At 35.0% G+C, this 16,077-nt stretch overlaps 1 protein-coding gene across 1 annotated transcript; it reads left to right on the top strand.

Moving 5' to 3' along the window:
- Positions 1 to 308: 308 nt before the first annotated feature.
- On the top strand, positions 309 to 5,409 carry LOC134651547 (solute carrier family 22 member 4-like). Its single transcript, XM_063506652.1, has 9 exons — positions 309 to 358; positions 431 to 722; positions 862 to 965; positions 1,568 to 1,722; positions 2,043 to 2,211; positions 3,125 to 3,260; positions 3,359 to 3,667; positions 4,178 to 4,491; positions 5,202 to 5,409. The coding sequence occupies exons 1-9, from the start codon at positions 351 to 353 to the stop codon at positions 5,401 to 5,403; spliced, it is 1,689 nt and encodes a 562-aa protein (XP_063362722.1). The 5' UTR covers positions 309 to 350; the 3' UTR covers positions 5,404 to 5,409.
- Positions 5,410 to 16,077: the final 10,668 nt, after the last annotated feature.

Here is a 16,077-nt window from a genome sequence, read left to right on the forward strand (position 1 = left end):
TGTATCTTCATGTATTATTTAATTAAATATATATTATGAAAGTTTTTACCTCAATTGAGATCCTAAATTGCCTAGGTACTTACCTAGTTTATACGTTTTGTGTCATAAGAGACGAAACTTCATTTGTATAAATCTGAAACGATGTATACCCACGGAAACGTATATTGTAACACTAAAATAAAAACTGAGTAACCACAAAATAATATTGCCAATTATCCTTATTCTAATCAACGATCACTTATACAAAATTATAGTCACACGTTTAATATTACATTTATCCTACATTCATATTGAATCTGTTTAGATTTTTTTATCTAGTAGGCACAGAAAGGACGAGACTTCATTGACAAATGTCTATGTAAAATCTTGAAAATATTTAAGTAGCCTATTAATATTGTGATTGAACTCTACTTTTCTATTATAATTTTAGAATCGGCTCCATATACGAGGATGTGACGACCGACGTTCTGGGCCAAATCGGGGCATGGCAGTGGATGGTGACCATCGTGTCCACTGCCCTCATGGCTTCTAACATGTTCAACCAGTATGAAGACATGTTTTTTCTGAAGCAGTCGACCAACATAATCTGTACGCCGCCTCACGGCTCTTATGCGACTAACGACTCCAGCCAGTGTCATGTAATTTCTAAAAATAGTAGTGAAGAAATTCGCTGCCAGTTGTGGCATGTAAAAGTATTGGGATTATTTTGGCTGAAGAAAAACGTAAGTGATTATGATTTGTTATACCTAGCTTAGATAGACCTTCCTACTTTTCAGATTTCTAACAAAAGTGGTTCAAGCGCATTTCTTATAAAGTCTACAGTATATGCATTAGGTATAATTATTGTATGTTGTTATTCAGTGGATAATGGCTTGCGATCAAGATTGGAAGTTCCTATCAGCAGCGATGATTTGTCGTTTGGGAGTCATGTTCGGATATGTTGTCTTCGGTCTTATTTCAGACAGGTAATTGATAACATAAATACTTTTCAAAGGCCTGTTAAAAAACGTTTATTATGTACTTACCTACTCATTTCTCATGTCAACGTTTTCCTATTTATTTGTCAATTGCGAAATATTGGCATGAACTGTACTGTCTATTCTACAAAATTAACGATTTACAAGCGCCGCTTTCTAACCTTACGTTCATGACAGGCTTCATCCCAAACTATTAAACGCGAAACGAAGAATTTAGTCTGATATACCTACTGACCTGCTTACAAAAGTGCACCATTTATTTTAGTTTTATATTGCCGCTGCTTCTGTGCTGATCTGTTAATGATTTTACAGTACATATGGGGCTACTTTTCCGCACTAGTGCGTAAAATAGCACTTTTCGTGCGTATGTCGAAACTTTAAAGTGCCATATGTACTGTAAAACGTTGTTCGATACACGTGCGAATAGGTAATTCGCCACTCGTGTCGATTTAAAACACTCCCTTCGGTCGTGTTTTAATTTATCGCCACTCGTTTCGAATTTCCTCTTTTCCGCACTTGTATCGAAAATAACTATATCAGTTGTATCATACTCTGTTCTGTTCATAAGTAAGTACATCTGTTTTTTTCAGCTTCGGACGAAAAAAGGCAATGGTATTAGATGTATACATTAACTTCGTATTGAGAATATCAATCATGGTTTGCGACTCTGAAAGTTGGTTCAGATTGTTAGTTTTCATAAGATCTCTACTCGGCAGTGCTAATAATTTCATGGGACTAATTTTGAGTAAGTAAATATATATATATTCATTCTGATTTGACGAATTTGATATATAAGGAAATTATTAAGAAAATTTTGTTAAGTAGGAGGGTTTCGATTTCTATTAAACTAGGTACCTACCTTACAGCTAATCTATTTCCCGTAAAACGGCGGCTATTCCACAAAGAATCTGAATGTCTAAAGGATCATAATATTTATAATATAAATTATACGCAGCGAAAAGCAGTGAGAATGTACCATTTCGATGCCCATTTGGAACCCCATTCATTCGGATTTTTAATTTAAGATCTACTTAAAAATTGATAAAAAAAACTTTGTTTCGGTAGTTTGCGAGATCGCAAGTAACAGATGGCGCTCGTGGTTGAGTATGATAGTAGCAACACCGCGCCTGCTTGCGGCCGTGTGCATGGTCCCGCTGGCTCGAGCCATTGGCAACTCGGAGTCTTTCACCTTCATCGCCTGCTTCTACGATCTACTGCTAATCACGATTTTGAGGTAGGTGAGGTTTACGTACCTACTGTAATGGTACGTTTACACGCTTGGCAAGTCTCGACAAGCTTCCACAAACACAAGCGTGTGAACGGGGTTGTTTGGCTTGGCTTGCGTGAGCTTGCAAGAGCTTGTCGCGATCCGGGCTAGTGTCGGTTTTTGGAGACAGATCAAAGGGAGCTTGCGGCAAGCGCTTGCGACGTATTTACACGTTGGCGCGTGTTTAGTGTTTACTTAGAGCAATTGCCGACACAACTTCAACGTCCACGTCTGCCATGCTTGCTTGTTCGGAACACAGTAACGCACTCGCAAGCATGTAACTGGCATCCAAGCGTTTGTAAAGGCTTGAAGCTTGTAGACGCTTGCGAAGCCTCGGCAAGCGTGTAAACGTACCATAAGACATTAAATGGGCAAAAGTGCAGTATGGTCTCGATACTCTCAATAGCCATCAAGAACTCTGAATCTACATATTTACCTTCAAAACTTGGTTTGGTAACCTCTTAATTGAGATTTTAGGTACCTATCATTAAATGAATATTATTAAGCAGAGGTGTCTAATAACGTTGCCACAATGTTTGAAATAAAGGAAAAATGGATAAAACCAATTGGGCGAGACTCATCCTACCTGCCAATCTGACCTGCCAACTTCTGCAAGTACATAAACTTGGCAGCGTTAATTCAGCGGCTCTGGCAGGGAGCTCTTCTCCATTCAAGATAAAAACTGAAAGTTGGTTCTAGTAATAGGTATAACAATGGATCAAAACTGATTTCATACCCAGCTTAAATACATAATTTTGTTTCGTATCTAATAACTGGTACTTCACTGAGGCTACCTCTGTAACTAACATGTAAACTGGTAACTCACTTTTGAGTTCCTTCGTCCCTCTTTTCTTAGAGCTTATTATTCAATCAATTGCAGATGGACTCCAGAATCTCCGCAGTGGCTACTATTTAATAACAAAATTACGGAAGCCGAAAAAACAATCTATAAAGCCGCGAAGCAAAACCACGTTACACTTTGCAGTGACTTCAAAATAAGGCCCGTCAATCAAAGAGTACGTCTGTAAGTCTATTTGGCACAATAATTTCTGAAATAATATTAATTATTAGGTGTTCCAATTAAAAAGACTACAACATTTTTTTTAATTTGCAGGCTTATTTTTGCCTAGACGAGGATCAAACTTGTATTCCCATACTAAGCACCCATAACACCAGGATTCTAGCATTCGTGTCCTTATTATTTTGGACTCTGGACTGTTTCTCGTGGAGTATTATTTACTCAACCATGTATAGTAGAGTGCAGACCAACTATTATCTGCTTAAAGTATTATGTTTGGTTGGGATAATCGGGTGCCTGACGATACTTTTATCGTTGAAGTGCAAGCTGCGACATTTGCTCATGGCGCATGTATTCTTGGCAGGCGTAAGCAGCGTGGCCGCTCTTATTTGCAAGGAATTCGGTGTAAGTTTATACGATTATTTTAATCACCTTTCGTTAGAACCGGGGTACGACTCGACTTTGTCTGCTGACAGTTGGTGACGTTTCAAATAGGTATCAACAGAAATTTGGCCGTCCACTTACGAATTTCTCCATAATGCTTACTGTCATTGCAGAAGTTAGGTACATACCGGTTCTTGTACACAGTATATAATTTTACTTTAGATTTACCTTACCTGATTGTGGAACAGACTACAGATAAATAAATAAATGTTGGTTCTAGTTTTCATTTGAATATAACATATTATAGGTCCTATATAATAATTAATAAACTGACTGGAGCCACGGCGGGTAGTGTAAATTAGTAAAATTCTAGTTATAAATTATAATATATTCCAAGATCCTAACCCACCGTAACCCTAACCATGGACTCTTGTCCACATATAACTTGGCATATAACTAAGCCAAACGCTTAGAATTTTGCTAATTTATACAACCCATTGTCAATACAAAAGAGCGATAATTTATTTTCAGGAGCCCATATGCAGCATATTATACTCATTCGCGATGGCCACCAGCCTAAACGGGCACGCCATGACCCTGACTATCACGCCCCGTCTCTTCGCCATCAAGATCCGCGCCACCTTGCTCGGCTGCTGCCACGCCGCCGGGCAGCTCGGCGCCATCATTGGCTACCTCATCACGATCCTCAAGCTGACGGACGAGGTCTCTCTAGCGCTGCTAGAGGCTGCTGCTACCGTGACCATGCTGGTCCTGTGCTTGGTGTTGCCTGATGTTGATCGCAGAGAGATGCCCGATGTGCTTGAGGACATGGATTATTTTTCAGAGTATGAATATTATTCATCATTTTTCCTTTTTTTGTTTTAGTTCCTAGAGGACATTAGTGAGCAGAATACCTAACTAAAAAGATGAGGCCATGGATTACAGATTACATGGATTTTCAGAGTATGAGTATTAGTTTGTTTTAAATTGCCTATCATTAGAGAGAAGGAAATATTATCTAACAAGGTGATCATATAAGATAATATAAGATAAGATAATAATTTATTTTATTTTAAGATAATAAGATAATAATTTTAAGATAGTAAGTTATTATTGGTGCCCTAACTACCTACCTACGTATAATCATAATCACAATTCATCAGTACCTACCTACTAACAAGAAATCAATTGCATATAGTTATGTTATGCTTGTCAGATGGAATTAATTGTTATTAATGTTATTATGCACACATTCTTTTTAAATTGGTACATACATGACTGTGCAATGTGCATCACAATACACAATACTATTTTGTAGTGTGTAGGTAGCCTACTATCTACACACTACAAAATAGTACCTACCTACGCTTTAAGAGGAAGAGAGTTTTTTTCTGCATAATCAACGTCATTGACGCGACGACTGTCGGTCCGCTCGAAACGTTCTTCAATTATTATTTTCACAATATATGTAAATGTAACCGTGTCACTCTTGCTCTATCATTGCGTTAGTGATCTGTATTGCTTAAAACCTGATTTAAGATGGCTTCTTCATCAGATTATCAAAGCCCCTGCGCTGGGCGACGCAGAAGACGCACTCGCCGTCCCGCGAAGAGATCGAGCTCAGGAATTTGTCGTTCGGCAGCGCCCGCGCCCGCGTGGTGTCAACCACTGCGTCGGAGCACGCGCCGGCGCGACCCATCGGCTGCGCGACGCTTTGGCGTGCGGTCTACCGCTTGTTTAGTATAAATAAACAATAGACAAAAGCGTTGACGATATTTTGTATGCATCGTAAAATAGTACCTACCCTATAGTAACGGCACCAGTCATGGGACATTTAAGAGGAAATTTGGAGTATTTGTGATATTTCCCTGATACATGTAAAAGTTCTACCGCTTAGCTTGTTAAAAGATGAATATCCTATCCTTCTTTCATGTTTCAGGCGTGTTGTATCAAAGATAATGCAGTTAGTTTCCACATAATTAATAAATTAAAAGTATGTTTTTTTTTCTCCAGTCATGGACACCAAAGCTCCAGTAATGGAACCCCGGTAATGGACGTGGATCCAGTAATGGGCCCCCTATAATGGGCATACCCTATCAGTATAAGATATTGGAATAGGGAATAAGTTTTTGGCAAAAAACTAGTTATTAGTCATTTTTGTCACCCGATTGCATTGTCATCCGATTTGCATACGTATCCAAAATTTCAACTCAATCGGAAATCCGAAAGTGGCTCAAATGCCATTTCCAAGATTTGAACCACACTAACTAATACAGGGTGGATTTTCTTTTTGGGTCAGTGAGGGCAGCTACCAGATCCCGTGCTGCTACGAGAAAACAGTCTTAGAAAACCTTCCCTCGATTTCAAATTAATGAAGATTGGCATTTACAGATTTTGGAAAAAACATACAGGGTGCGAGGAAAAGGTAATTTTTGACAAACTTTTTTTTTGATGCCAATCGATCCCATTCCTATTGAGGATCAAAAGCTTGTATGGAACAAAAAAAAAATCCGGCTAGAAAAGCCACAAATCGAGGAAAACATTTCCCATACAATTTGTATGAAAATGAAAACTTATATTTTTCACATGCTATTTTTGTATGCCAATCGATTACATTCCTATCCAGTATCAATAGTTTTTTTGGGTCAAAATTAAATTTCACATTTTCTCCATAGTAAATGTACCTATGGAAAAAGTTTTTATTAATTTGTGGCTTTTTAGTACATTATCGTAAGTTGACCCCAAAGAAACTATTGATACTAGATAAGAATGGAATCAATTGGCATAGAAAAATATGTAGCATGTGAAAAATAAATGTTTTGATTTTCATACAAATTGTATGGGAAAAGTTTTCCTCGATTTGTGGCTTTTCTAGCCGGATTTTTTTTTAAATTCCATACAAGCTTTTTGATCCTCAATAGGAATGGGATCGATTGGCATCAAAAAAAAGATTGTCAAAAATTACCTTTTTCTCGCACCCTGTATGTTTTTTCCAAAATCTGTAAAAGCCAATCTTCATTAATTTGAAATCGAGGGAAGGTTTTCTAAGACCGTTTTCTCGTCGCAGCACGGGATCTGGTAGCTGCCCTCACTGACCCAAAAAGAAAATCCACCCTGTATACAAACTAACAGGGCAAGTTAAATAAAATTTTGTAAAAACGATATTAATTTATCCGAAGTCCGAGAAGACCTCCTGACATAGTTCGTACGGTAACTACATTATACTTCTGTATTGTTTAAACATGAAATTACGCCATGGCAAGCATCATTATGTAAATTATCCCATCATAGGAGGTATGCAGTTTTACAGCTCCTATAATGGGATTGGGCAAAATACCACTATTTTTTATACATCTCTAGAGTCACAACATAATGTGTTGTATACCTTATCTCATGGTAAATGCAATTAACGAAACACAATCTAGTTTACACCAAGTAATAATTAATTACAATTTAATATATGAACTCACCTCTCTTAGCGAAGTTGTTAAGAATTCTTACTGGTTATTTTTTCCAGTGACACGACAACTTTTGGGTTGGCGCCAATTTCTTAAAAAGTAACCGAAATTAATAAAAAGTAAAACTTAAACAGCTCTATGACTCTTATTTATGGTAAAATATTGCCAGTGTTTATAAACTACTTTTACATACTTATTTTAGAGGATTTGTGGTTTTATGTCCCATTACCGGTTCCACGTCCATTATAGGGTCCATTACTATACACCATTTACTTACGAATGTAACCTCTGCCTCTGGAATCATTGTCATAACGATATAGTTACATAGGTATTTATCGATTAGATATCGAATTCTACATAATACATGATGGGAGCGGTGAATTACTTTTACTTGGTATTTTTTATTATTAGTTACATATTTTATTTGTTACTTGGAGCCTCATCTGCCAACATAAGATATTGTAGTTTGGCAAGCTGTAAACCTAGTGATTTTTGATTCATCTCAAATGTTCCTATTTAATTTACTAGGTAATTCAGTTATTATATATTTTCCTTCCTGTATTTGGTATTAATTGGTGTTAATCGGGTTGGATGACTAGTTGGCTATACTTAATTAACCTACTCCGTATTACGAGTAGGAAATAAAGTAAGAACGGGCCACTCAGAAATATGGCGACATAATGTATCTGGCGTTCTGGCGATATGTGAGCGTTTTCCAAAAAAAGTGTACATTTCATTCATGTCTTCAAACTATTGACTTTTTGGGCTCATTTTACTCAGAATCATTTGTACATTCACGCCTCATACATAAAAAAAATGTGTCCAAAAATTTCCTTTCCTGATCGTCACATTCTTGTATGAAATTTTTTTTTATTTGTATGAACGTGACGCACTGGATAAAAAATTGTTTCATACAAAATTTTGGAACACATTTTGAAGACATGAATTAAATGTACCTACACTTTTTTTGGAAAACGCTCATGTAGATGGGACGATTATGACTGTGAATGTGTGTAACTTGGTGAATTTCCTATGTCTTGTGCCTATAATTATTTAATTGTATTTTATTGTGTAATTTAGTGTATTTGTAGATTTGGATAGCATTCCCAACCACCTGTACCTACTTAAAACCATATTTCGTGTAATAAATGTTATCTGTTTTGTGTGCCTAGAAAATAAAATAAAATAAAAATCCCCAAATGCACCAAGTTACGCACTAGTATCGGAAAGGCTCAGCGGATTAGATACCGGTACCACTACAATACTACAAACACACACCCAGACAGACCGGTATAGATAGTATATTACGTCTGTATCGAACTAGCGAACCGCGTTATTATAGGTATATTGTCTTATATTGTGTCCGGAATGTTTAATCTGTTGTTTAACGTTTACCATAAAGCATATTTACCGGAATTTTGGATAAGAATTATGGATTTGAATTATTTTTCCAATTTTATTATCACCGCACATACCTGACATACCCTATCAGGATTGAATGCTTATTACTTATTGAAAACTATGATAGGTACACTACAATATTTTGGCCATGCCTTGATTGAAGACTTTTAAGTTAAAGTTGTTATTAACAATCGCTGGGTGGCTATTGACCTAACCTAGCTGAAAATAATGTTTCGTGATATAACTATGTTAGTAGGTACCTAACTACCTACCTATTTTTCATGGTCATAAGTTTGATGTTAAATTTTAATATAAAATTGTTCACTATAGGTTTTTAATTTTTTTACTAGCTTGGGGGGGGGGTGAGTAGGCCTATGCCCAGGGGACGTATTATAGGTACTTAATATAGGCTGTAATTATTATTTTATTTTTAATATTCTATCCCAAAATTAGGTTACACTATGTAATGCGTATTCCTCATATGCCAATAATTGCAAGTTGCATTTGTAATGCAGTCTAAATCAACCCGTGGCAATCAACATATACCATATACCTAGATTAGATAGGCACTTCTAATGTATTTAAGTACGAGTAGGTATTACATTTTCAACAATCAAACCAGTACACTGGTGTCAAAGTTATTTGACCCACCTTATCTTTACTTACACATGTATGTGTAGATAATATGACACGAGTTTATCGAACGAGCGAGCGAAGCGAAGTGAAGTTCTTACATTCAACTTGGAACACACGGCTGGCTAGGGGCACGTCCCGGCATTTCGATGTTTTTAAGCTGAACTATCAGAGGATAGTTTGATACACAATAACTTAAGTAAATTTGTTCTAATTTTAATGAAATTGGGTGAACGTAAAGTTGAGGGCATTATATTTTAGTCATTAAATTTTGAGCAGGGTCGATCAAGAGGTTATTGAGCTAGAAGAGCTTAAAATGCTAAAAAGATATTTGTGAGGGGTCTTGCTATTCTGGTCATTTTAATTAAGAAAGTATGGTCGAGTTTGGTATGTATCAAAGGAAAGTGCTCGGTTTACACATTTATAATATTGTTTTTTAATTTAAGATTTTAAAATAATTAGCAAGAAGGAAGGTTAGTTTGTTATAATTATTTGAATTTTTAGGTTTAATTCTAGTTTAAATTTTATAATACCTATTTTAGTTTAGTCTTTAATGAAATTACAGAACTAAGAAAGATTAGCAAGATAAAAACGAAATAAAATAAACAGAATATTAGCATTTGACAAGAAAGATTACGGCTTACCACAGATACAGTTTATTTTAATTTCTATGATGACTTAAATTTGTCAATTAAGGGCTCCACAGATCTTGCAATAAATCGCACGCGGTTTTCGATCCTTTGACGACTGCATTCAATTGATCTTTTTGGCGAACCGCGACCTACCTACAGGTCATGCACTCACTCTCTATTAGGTACTCTACATAGGTATCAGTTTCAATGTAGGTACTTATATAATCATGTTATTATTTACATATAGGTACCTAACTATGTTAGTTACATTGTATTCATATTTATGTATATGTATGCGTATATTCTACTTGTTTATTAGTACTACAGTACATATATAGCTGGTCAACCAAATCTTGTCAGTAAATAGGAAAAAAAACTATACTCATCCTTCTCTTTTGGGTGCTAGTACTAGTGTAAGACAAAGATAGTATGATTCTCTCCCACAGACAGGTGATGTTTGAAATCAAACAGACCTTTGACACACTATATGTAGGTACCTATTTAATAATAAACTCCAAAAAAGGTCTAATTATTAAATATTATATGTCCCCTTTTGCGTTGATATTTCTTACATATTTAATATTTATTAGGTTATAGATTATCGTAAGCAAAAGCAACAGTGTTGACTATAACAAAAATTGGGACCAATCACTGACTAATATAACTTAAAGGGCCAATCTTTTATTTAAATATCTTGAATATATAAGTCAATATGTAATAAAACTATTAAAATGTATTATATAGCGGATTATAATATATTTAATAGTTTTATTTCATGAGTAACTATCGCGGTAACCGAAGACAACATTTCAATATGTAACTTTGCACGTCTGAAATACGCGCTTATATAGTTCGCTGTCTTTTCGCAATGCTCGTGACTTTCGCCATGGAACCGCCGCCGTGGGTTAGGGAAGAACTGAAAATAGCACAACGAACGGTAGATTAGCCGACCTACTTAAGTGAACATATTTCTTCGACACTAGGGCTCATTTAGACGTCGCGCGAACTCGTATACGATTTTAGTTCCATTGCGGACCATTGAGGTTACATCAATTCAGCCGACCGATCAAATGACGGAATGTAATGAAACTCGCATGCGAGTTCTCGCACCGTCTAAATGAGCCCTTTACGTAGGTGTATCAGTCCTCTTTTTCTAACAGTCCGCTGCCTGTCTATTGTTATTAGCTTTCGCGAATTTATAGAGCCCGTTCTAAATTGAATGCCTACTCGTAGCTGGACCTGACACTAACCAGCTAACCTGTCTGTGGGTAGGTATCTACTGAACGTAGTACCTAATACAAATATAATAACCGGCCTCGCATAGGATATAAATACATGTAAGTATTATATTCTTTGATCCAACATAGATTTAGACTTTGACTAGGCTAACTTTGCACAAACTTGGCAGTAGCATAGAGAAAAAAAATACATAGAGTGCTCACTCCATACATCCGTTTTAGTACCAAAAAGACTATTAGCATCTAGCATCGAGTAGCGGAACTATCAGTACTGCTACTTGACAATAGATGTAGCAGTACTGATAGTTCCGCTACTCGATGCTAGATGTAGACACTGAAATTAATAGTCTGAACTGATGTATGGAGTGAGCAAGTATTTTATATTTATTTATCTACCTACGCTAACATTCGTAATTGAGTAAATGCGTAAGTTTTGCACAAAAGATCCCTTTGGGTCGAAGTGGCAAGGGCCCCCGAAAACAATAAGATAAGATAAGATAAATGCGTAAGTTATTTATTTACGTACAGGTCGTACAGTCGACGTCATTTACACTTTTGCACCTTACTTTTTTGTAATAAATAAGGCGAAATATGTAAACATATCTTAGAAGTCGACTGTACTGTACCGTTAGATTTAGGTTGCACTCTGGAGACTGATATTGATAAAGGTAGTTAATAAAAAAACTTTGTATTCTTGAAAATATTTTATTGCGTTTGGTAGTTCTAAAAATATAAGGTTTAATTGACAATTCGATATAATTCTCTACACATTTATTTCACTACCTACTTAACTTAGATAATAGTGATAAATGTAACAATAATAAAATATTTTTTATCACTCGGCTGCTAATCAAAATATTATGTATTTGTCTGATTTACTCTGCATACCTAAAATATAAACATTGTATTCTCTTAGTAGTTAGCCTATTAGACCCTATAGCCTAGGTATTTCAAATTTCATTATTTTGTAAAATAAAACGTATACAAAATATCCGTAAAACTATACCCAATGTTTACAAACTTAATAAACATTACACATTTTCTTTTCCGCACCAATTGTAAGTTTCTGTTTGGCCCAAATCTTGACTGGTAGAGAATGCCTTATGGCATGAAGTCCGCCATTTGTACTTTTTTGTATTGCGCAGTAAAGGTTAAATAAATAACAGCATTCAAGAAGTAACAACTACAATGAATTTAATAAGCGATTAGAATTTAGGGTGAGTCAAACATTATGATAAATAGCATTCCAGGGGCCATATTCAGAAACTAAAATCGAATAACAATTCAATAACAACATTCATTAGTGTGCCACGCATAATGCAGCTTATTGTAGCCGAGCTTAAGAGCGAACATACACTAGAGCTAGACCAAGCTAAATTAGCAGCGATTTTGATAGCCCAGACCGTGCGAGTGTTCGTTAAACGTCATAGTTTCATAGAAGTTTGACTTCGATCGCTGCCAACTTGGCTTGGTCTAACTCTACCAATGTATTTTCAATATAATTTTAATACATCAACTGCACGTTCGCGAACATGACCCAGTGTTGCTAGAGAACGATAACCTTTGTATACCGTTATATCATTCATCAACGATGAGAGATGATATACTCATACATTTGATACAAAGAATCGTTTGCGCAGGATACTTAGCATTATTCTTAATTAATTAAGTAAAACTGAATATAACATATAATATCATGAGGTAGGAACCTTAATTTTATTTTTAATAATATTGCAAAACGTAATATTTGTAGGCATATTATTACTTAATTATTTTAACTTAATTATTGTATTTTGGTTAGGTGGACTGGAACAACGGATGAATGCAGTATTTTGATTACAGTAATATAGGAACTTATCATAATTTACATTAGGTACTCACACAAAAATAACTGGACACATACCTATGAATCCTATGACATTCGACACTGCTTTGTATCCATACGACAGATCTGATGAATAAGTACCTACCTACAAGTTTTATTAGATTTGTTTCATAAGCCGTATCACGTTTACATTTAATGGTTTTTCCGATAACTATATTGCATTCACGTTCATTTATTTATTTACTATTTCATTTTAAATTAATAAATTGCCAAATCGCTGGTTTCTCTTGTTTTCAATTGACACTTGAGAGTAATATAGTAAAATAAAAGGTTGTCGCTTAATTATATAGCAGCATTTCAAAAATAGTTTGATTACTTAGTTAGCAGGCAGGTGGTAGTTTGTTTGGTTAGTTTGTACTTATTGTACACAAAGGGAGCACAATATCAAAACGGACCTGCCGATGTTTGTCTCCCTTTAAGAGTCTACAAAGTCCTATTTGATCTGATGTAATTTTGACCGAACTATACCTAGTCGGCCTCGCCGCGGCCTCATTGGGAAGCCATAAACATAATTATATCTTAGATTTTTTTTATGATATTGGCGATTGGATACTTAAAGTCAAAATACACTTAATGGCGTTGTTCATAAACAGCTGCTAACTTAATCAGTTGATGATCGACGTTTGTCCCTATCTGTCGTTATGTCATAGTGAGGGAGAAACTATGATCATCAGCTGATTAACTTAGTAGACGTTTATGAATAAGGGGGTTAGCGTTTAATATTATTAGGTATATTCATTAATTATACCTACTAAAAAGAATAACTTAAATCTGGCAACGCATAACCAAAAAGTCAACGTAAAGGTTATTACTAATTTTGTATTTGAAACAACATCACATAAATAAATAATACATATATTTATTTATGTGACGTTGTTTCAAATTTTTGTGCAACATTACTCTGTAACTAACTATATGTAATATTTTATTATGATTCAATATCACAGACTAACTTACTACTTTGCCCGATTTATAAGTAAAACATTACAATTTTACAATTAGGTAGTGCCCTAAAATTGGAGCCTAGAAGTTTTTAGGTTGTTATTCAAACTGAGTGACGAAAATTGACGTTCGCTGTTACAATTTCGAGTCAAACTAGACGGCCCAATCATCCTATTATACAAGATTCTAATATTAGCATGGAAGCATCCTGTTGCTATGGTCACTTTCTGTATTATGTTAGTGGTTTCACTCACTGTCATTGTCGTTGTTGTGGTAGTGGCCGGTCTAATATAATAAGATCAAACTGTGCAGGGTAAACCATGTGTAAGGATCTCGTATATACACAGACTCGGGTTTCGTAATTAATGTTGAGTATATTTATTCAAAATATATGGTAGGTACTATTTAGGTACTGAGTCATTAAACAAATTTTTCGTAGACCGTAATCCTCTGAAATTATATGGTAGGCTTACTTGCCTTAGTAGACTAGGCTGTACGAGAATATTTGCTTTATATGTTGACCGACATTCCAAGAACTGAATATTAATTCACAAGAAACGAAAATCAAATTAGAATGCACACAAACCACAAATGAGGAAACATTTAATCATTTGAATTTAGTACAGGAAATTGTACTCACAAGTTCTGCTTCATAGGTTACTGGCCAAAGTTTTGAATGAATACTGACGGACTGACCGGGACGAATAGGTATATCGAGACGAGAACCAACACCTTTTTTTCGCACAAACGCCATGAGTCTATGACGGCCTTAGTGTAAAATGTCTATAATTTGCTCCATAATTTTACTGTAATATTCATTAGCTATTCACAACAACTAGTTAAGTACTTAAGCAATTTTTATTTAACTAGTTGTAGGCACGCTTTTTTCAGATATAGGTTTTTTTCTCCTATTAGCATCGAAATGAATCGGGATTCTGAATCTTATTTCTAACATAAAAGTCGCAAATCTGGAAAAAAAGTGTAGGTAGTGTAACAACTTTAAATAAAAAGGCCTAAGCAGTTACATGTAATATTAAAAATACACTGTAATTACAAAACACTGACTTTAGAGATTCTATGTAAAAACTAATAAAACTTTGTTAAAATATTAAAATATACGTTTCAATCATGAAAAAACCTAATTGAAACTTTTCAATTGTACTGTAAACTGTACCATTTTTAAATACATAATTATATCACCTACTTTGTTATACTATTATTTAACTGGCGTAAATAATTTAATTGTCACGAAACGTTTAAAATAGCTATATATTATTGTCAATATCTATGATTTAAAGTTATTCTTAATTAAACACTACATAATCTATTACAAAATAATATAACTAATCTATCTAGGAACGTTTAAATGGTAAATGTTTTACAATCAGAGTAAAATCAAAAATGCATAAAAAAAGATAAAGTCGACATCATAAATATTAAATTAATTGCATAAATGCAGATAATCTTACAAAGATACAATTAAACACGTGGTTATATCAATATAACTTTATGAGCTCGACCGTACCAATATAAAATTTTATCAATAAACAAAGTCTTTTTAAATAAAATTAGGAGTTGAAAAAATAGTTTAAAATGCTAACATAAAGTGGAAAATATTGAAGTACCTGCGTGAGGTATTAGCTACATTTGCCTCCGCATGATATATAGTCTGCAAAAACTACATTTCATACAACAAAGTGTATAATATCAAACGTGGTATAATATGCATTATGCACATACTCGTATGGTAAGCGAGGTAGAAATATCCTGCCTCAGCCGCGAAGTTGCGGCACGCCGGCGCCTGCGCCGGTATCATACGGACATAACATAAGTACTTAAGTTCAATGAACATAACGATTTTTTTTTACTCTTAAGAACCCATCAACGTGCACACTAGCGCCACTGCTAAATAATCTTGATTATTTCAATTTAACGAAAGATATTTAAAAAAGGGGGCCGCTACGTACTGTATATTGTATTAAAGTACCTTAAGAATACATCAAACTAGTTTCTATGTTGCTGGATTCGTCAATCTATGCGTCCAAAGTTAAAACGGCCGTTTTGTTTTGAGTTTATAGATTGACGAATCCAGCAACATAGAAACTAGTTTGATGTATTCAAAAGGTACTTTAATACAAGATACAGTACGTAGCGGCCCCCTTTTTTTAAATATCTTTCGTTAAATTGAAATAATCACGATTATTTAACAGTGGCGCTAGTGTGCACGTTGATGGGCTCTTAA

The sequence above is a fragment of the Cydia amplana genome, chromosome 10 (genome assembly GCF_948474715.1).
Source record: "Cydia amplana chromosome 10, ilCydAmpl1.1, whole genome shotgun sequence".
Lineage (NCBI taxonomy): Eukaryota > Metazoa > Arthropoda > Insecta > Lepidoptera > Tortricidae > Cydia > Cydia amplana.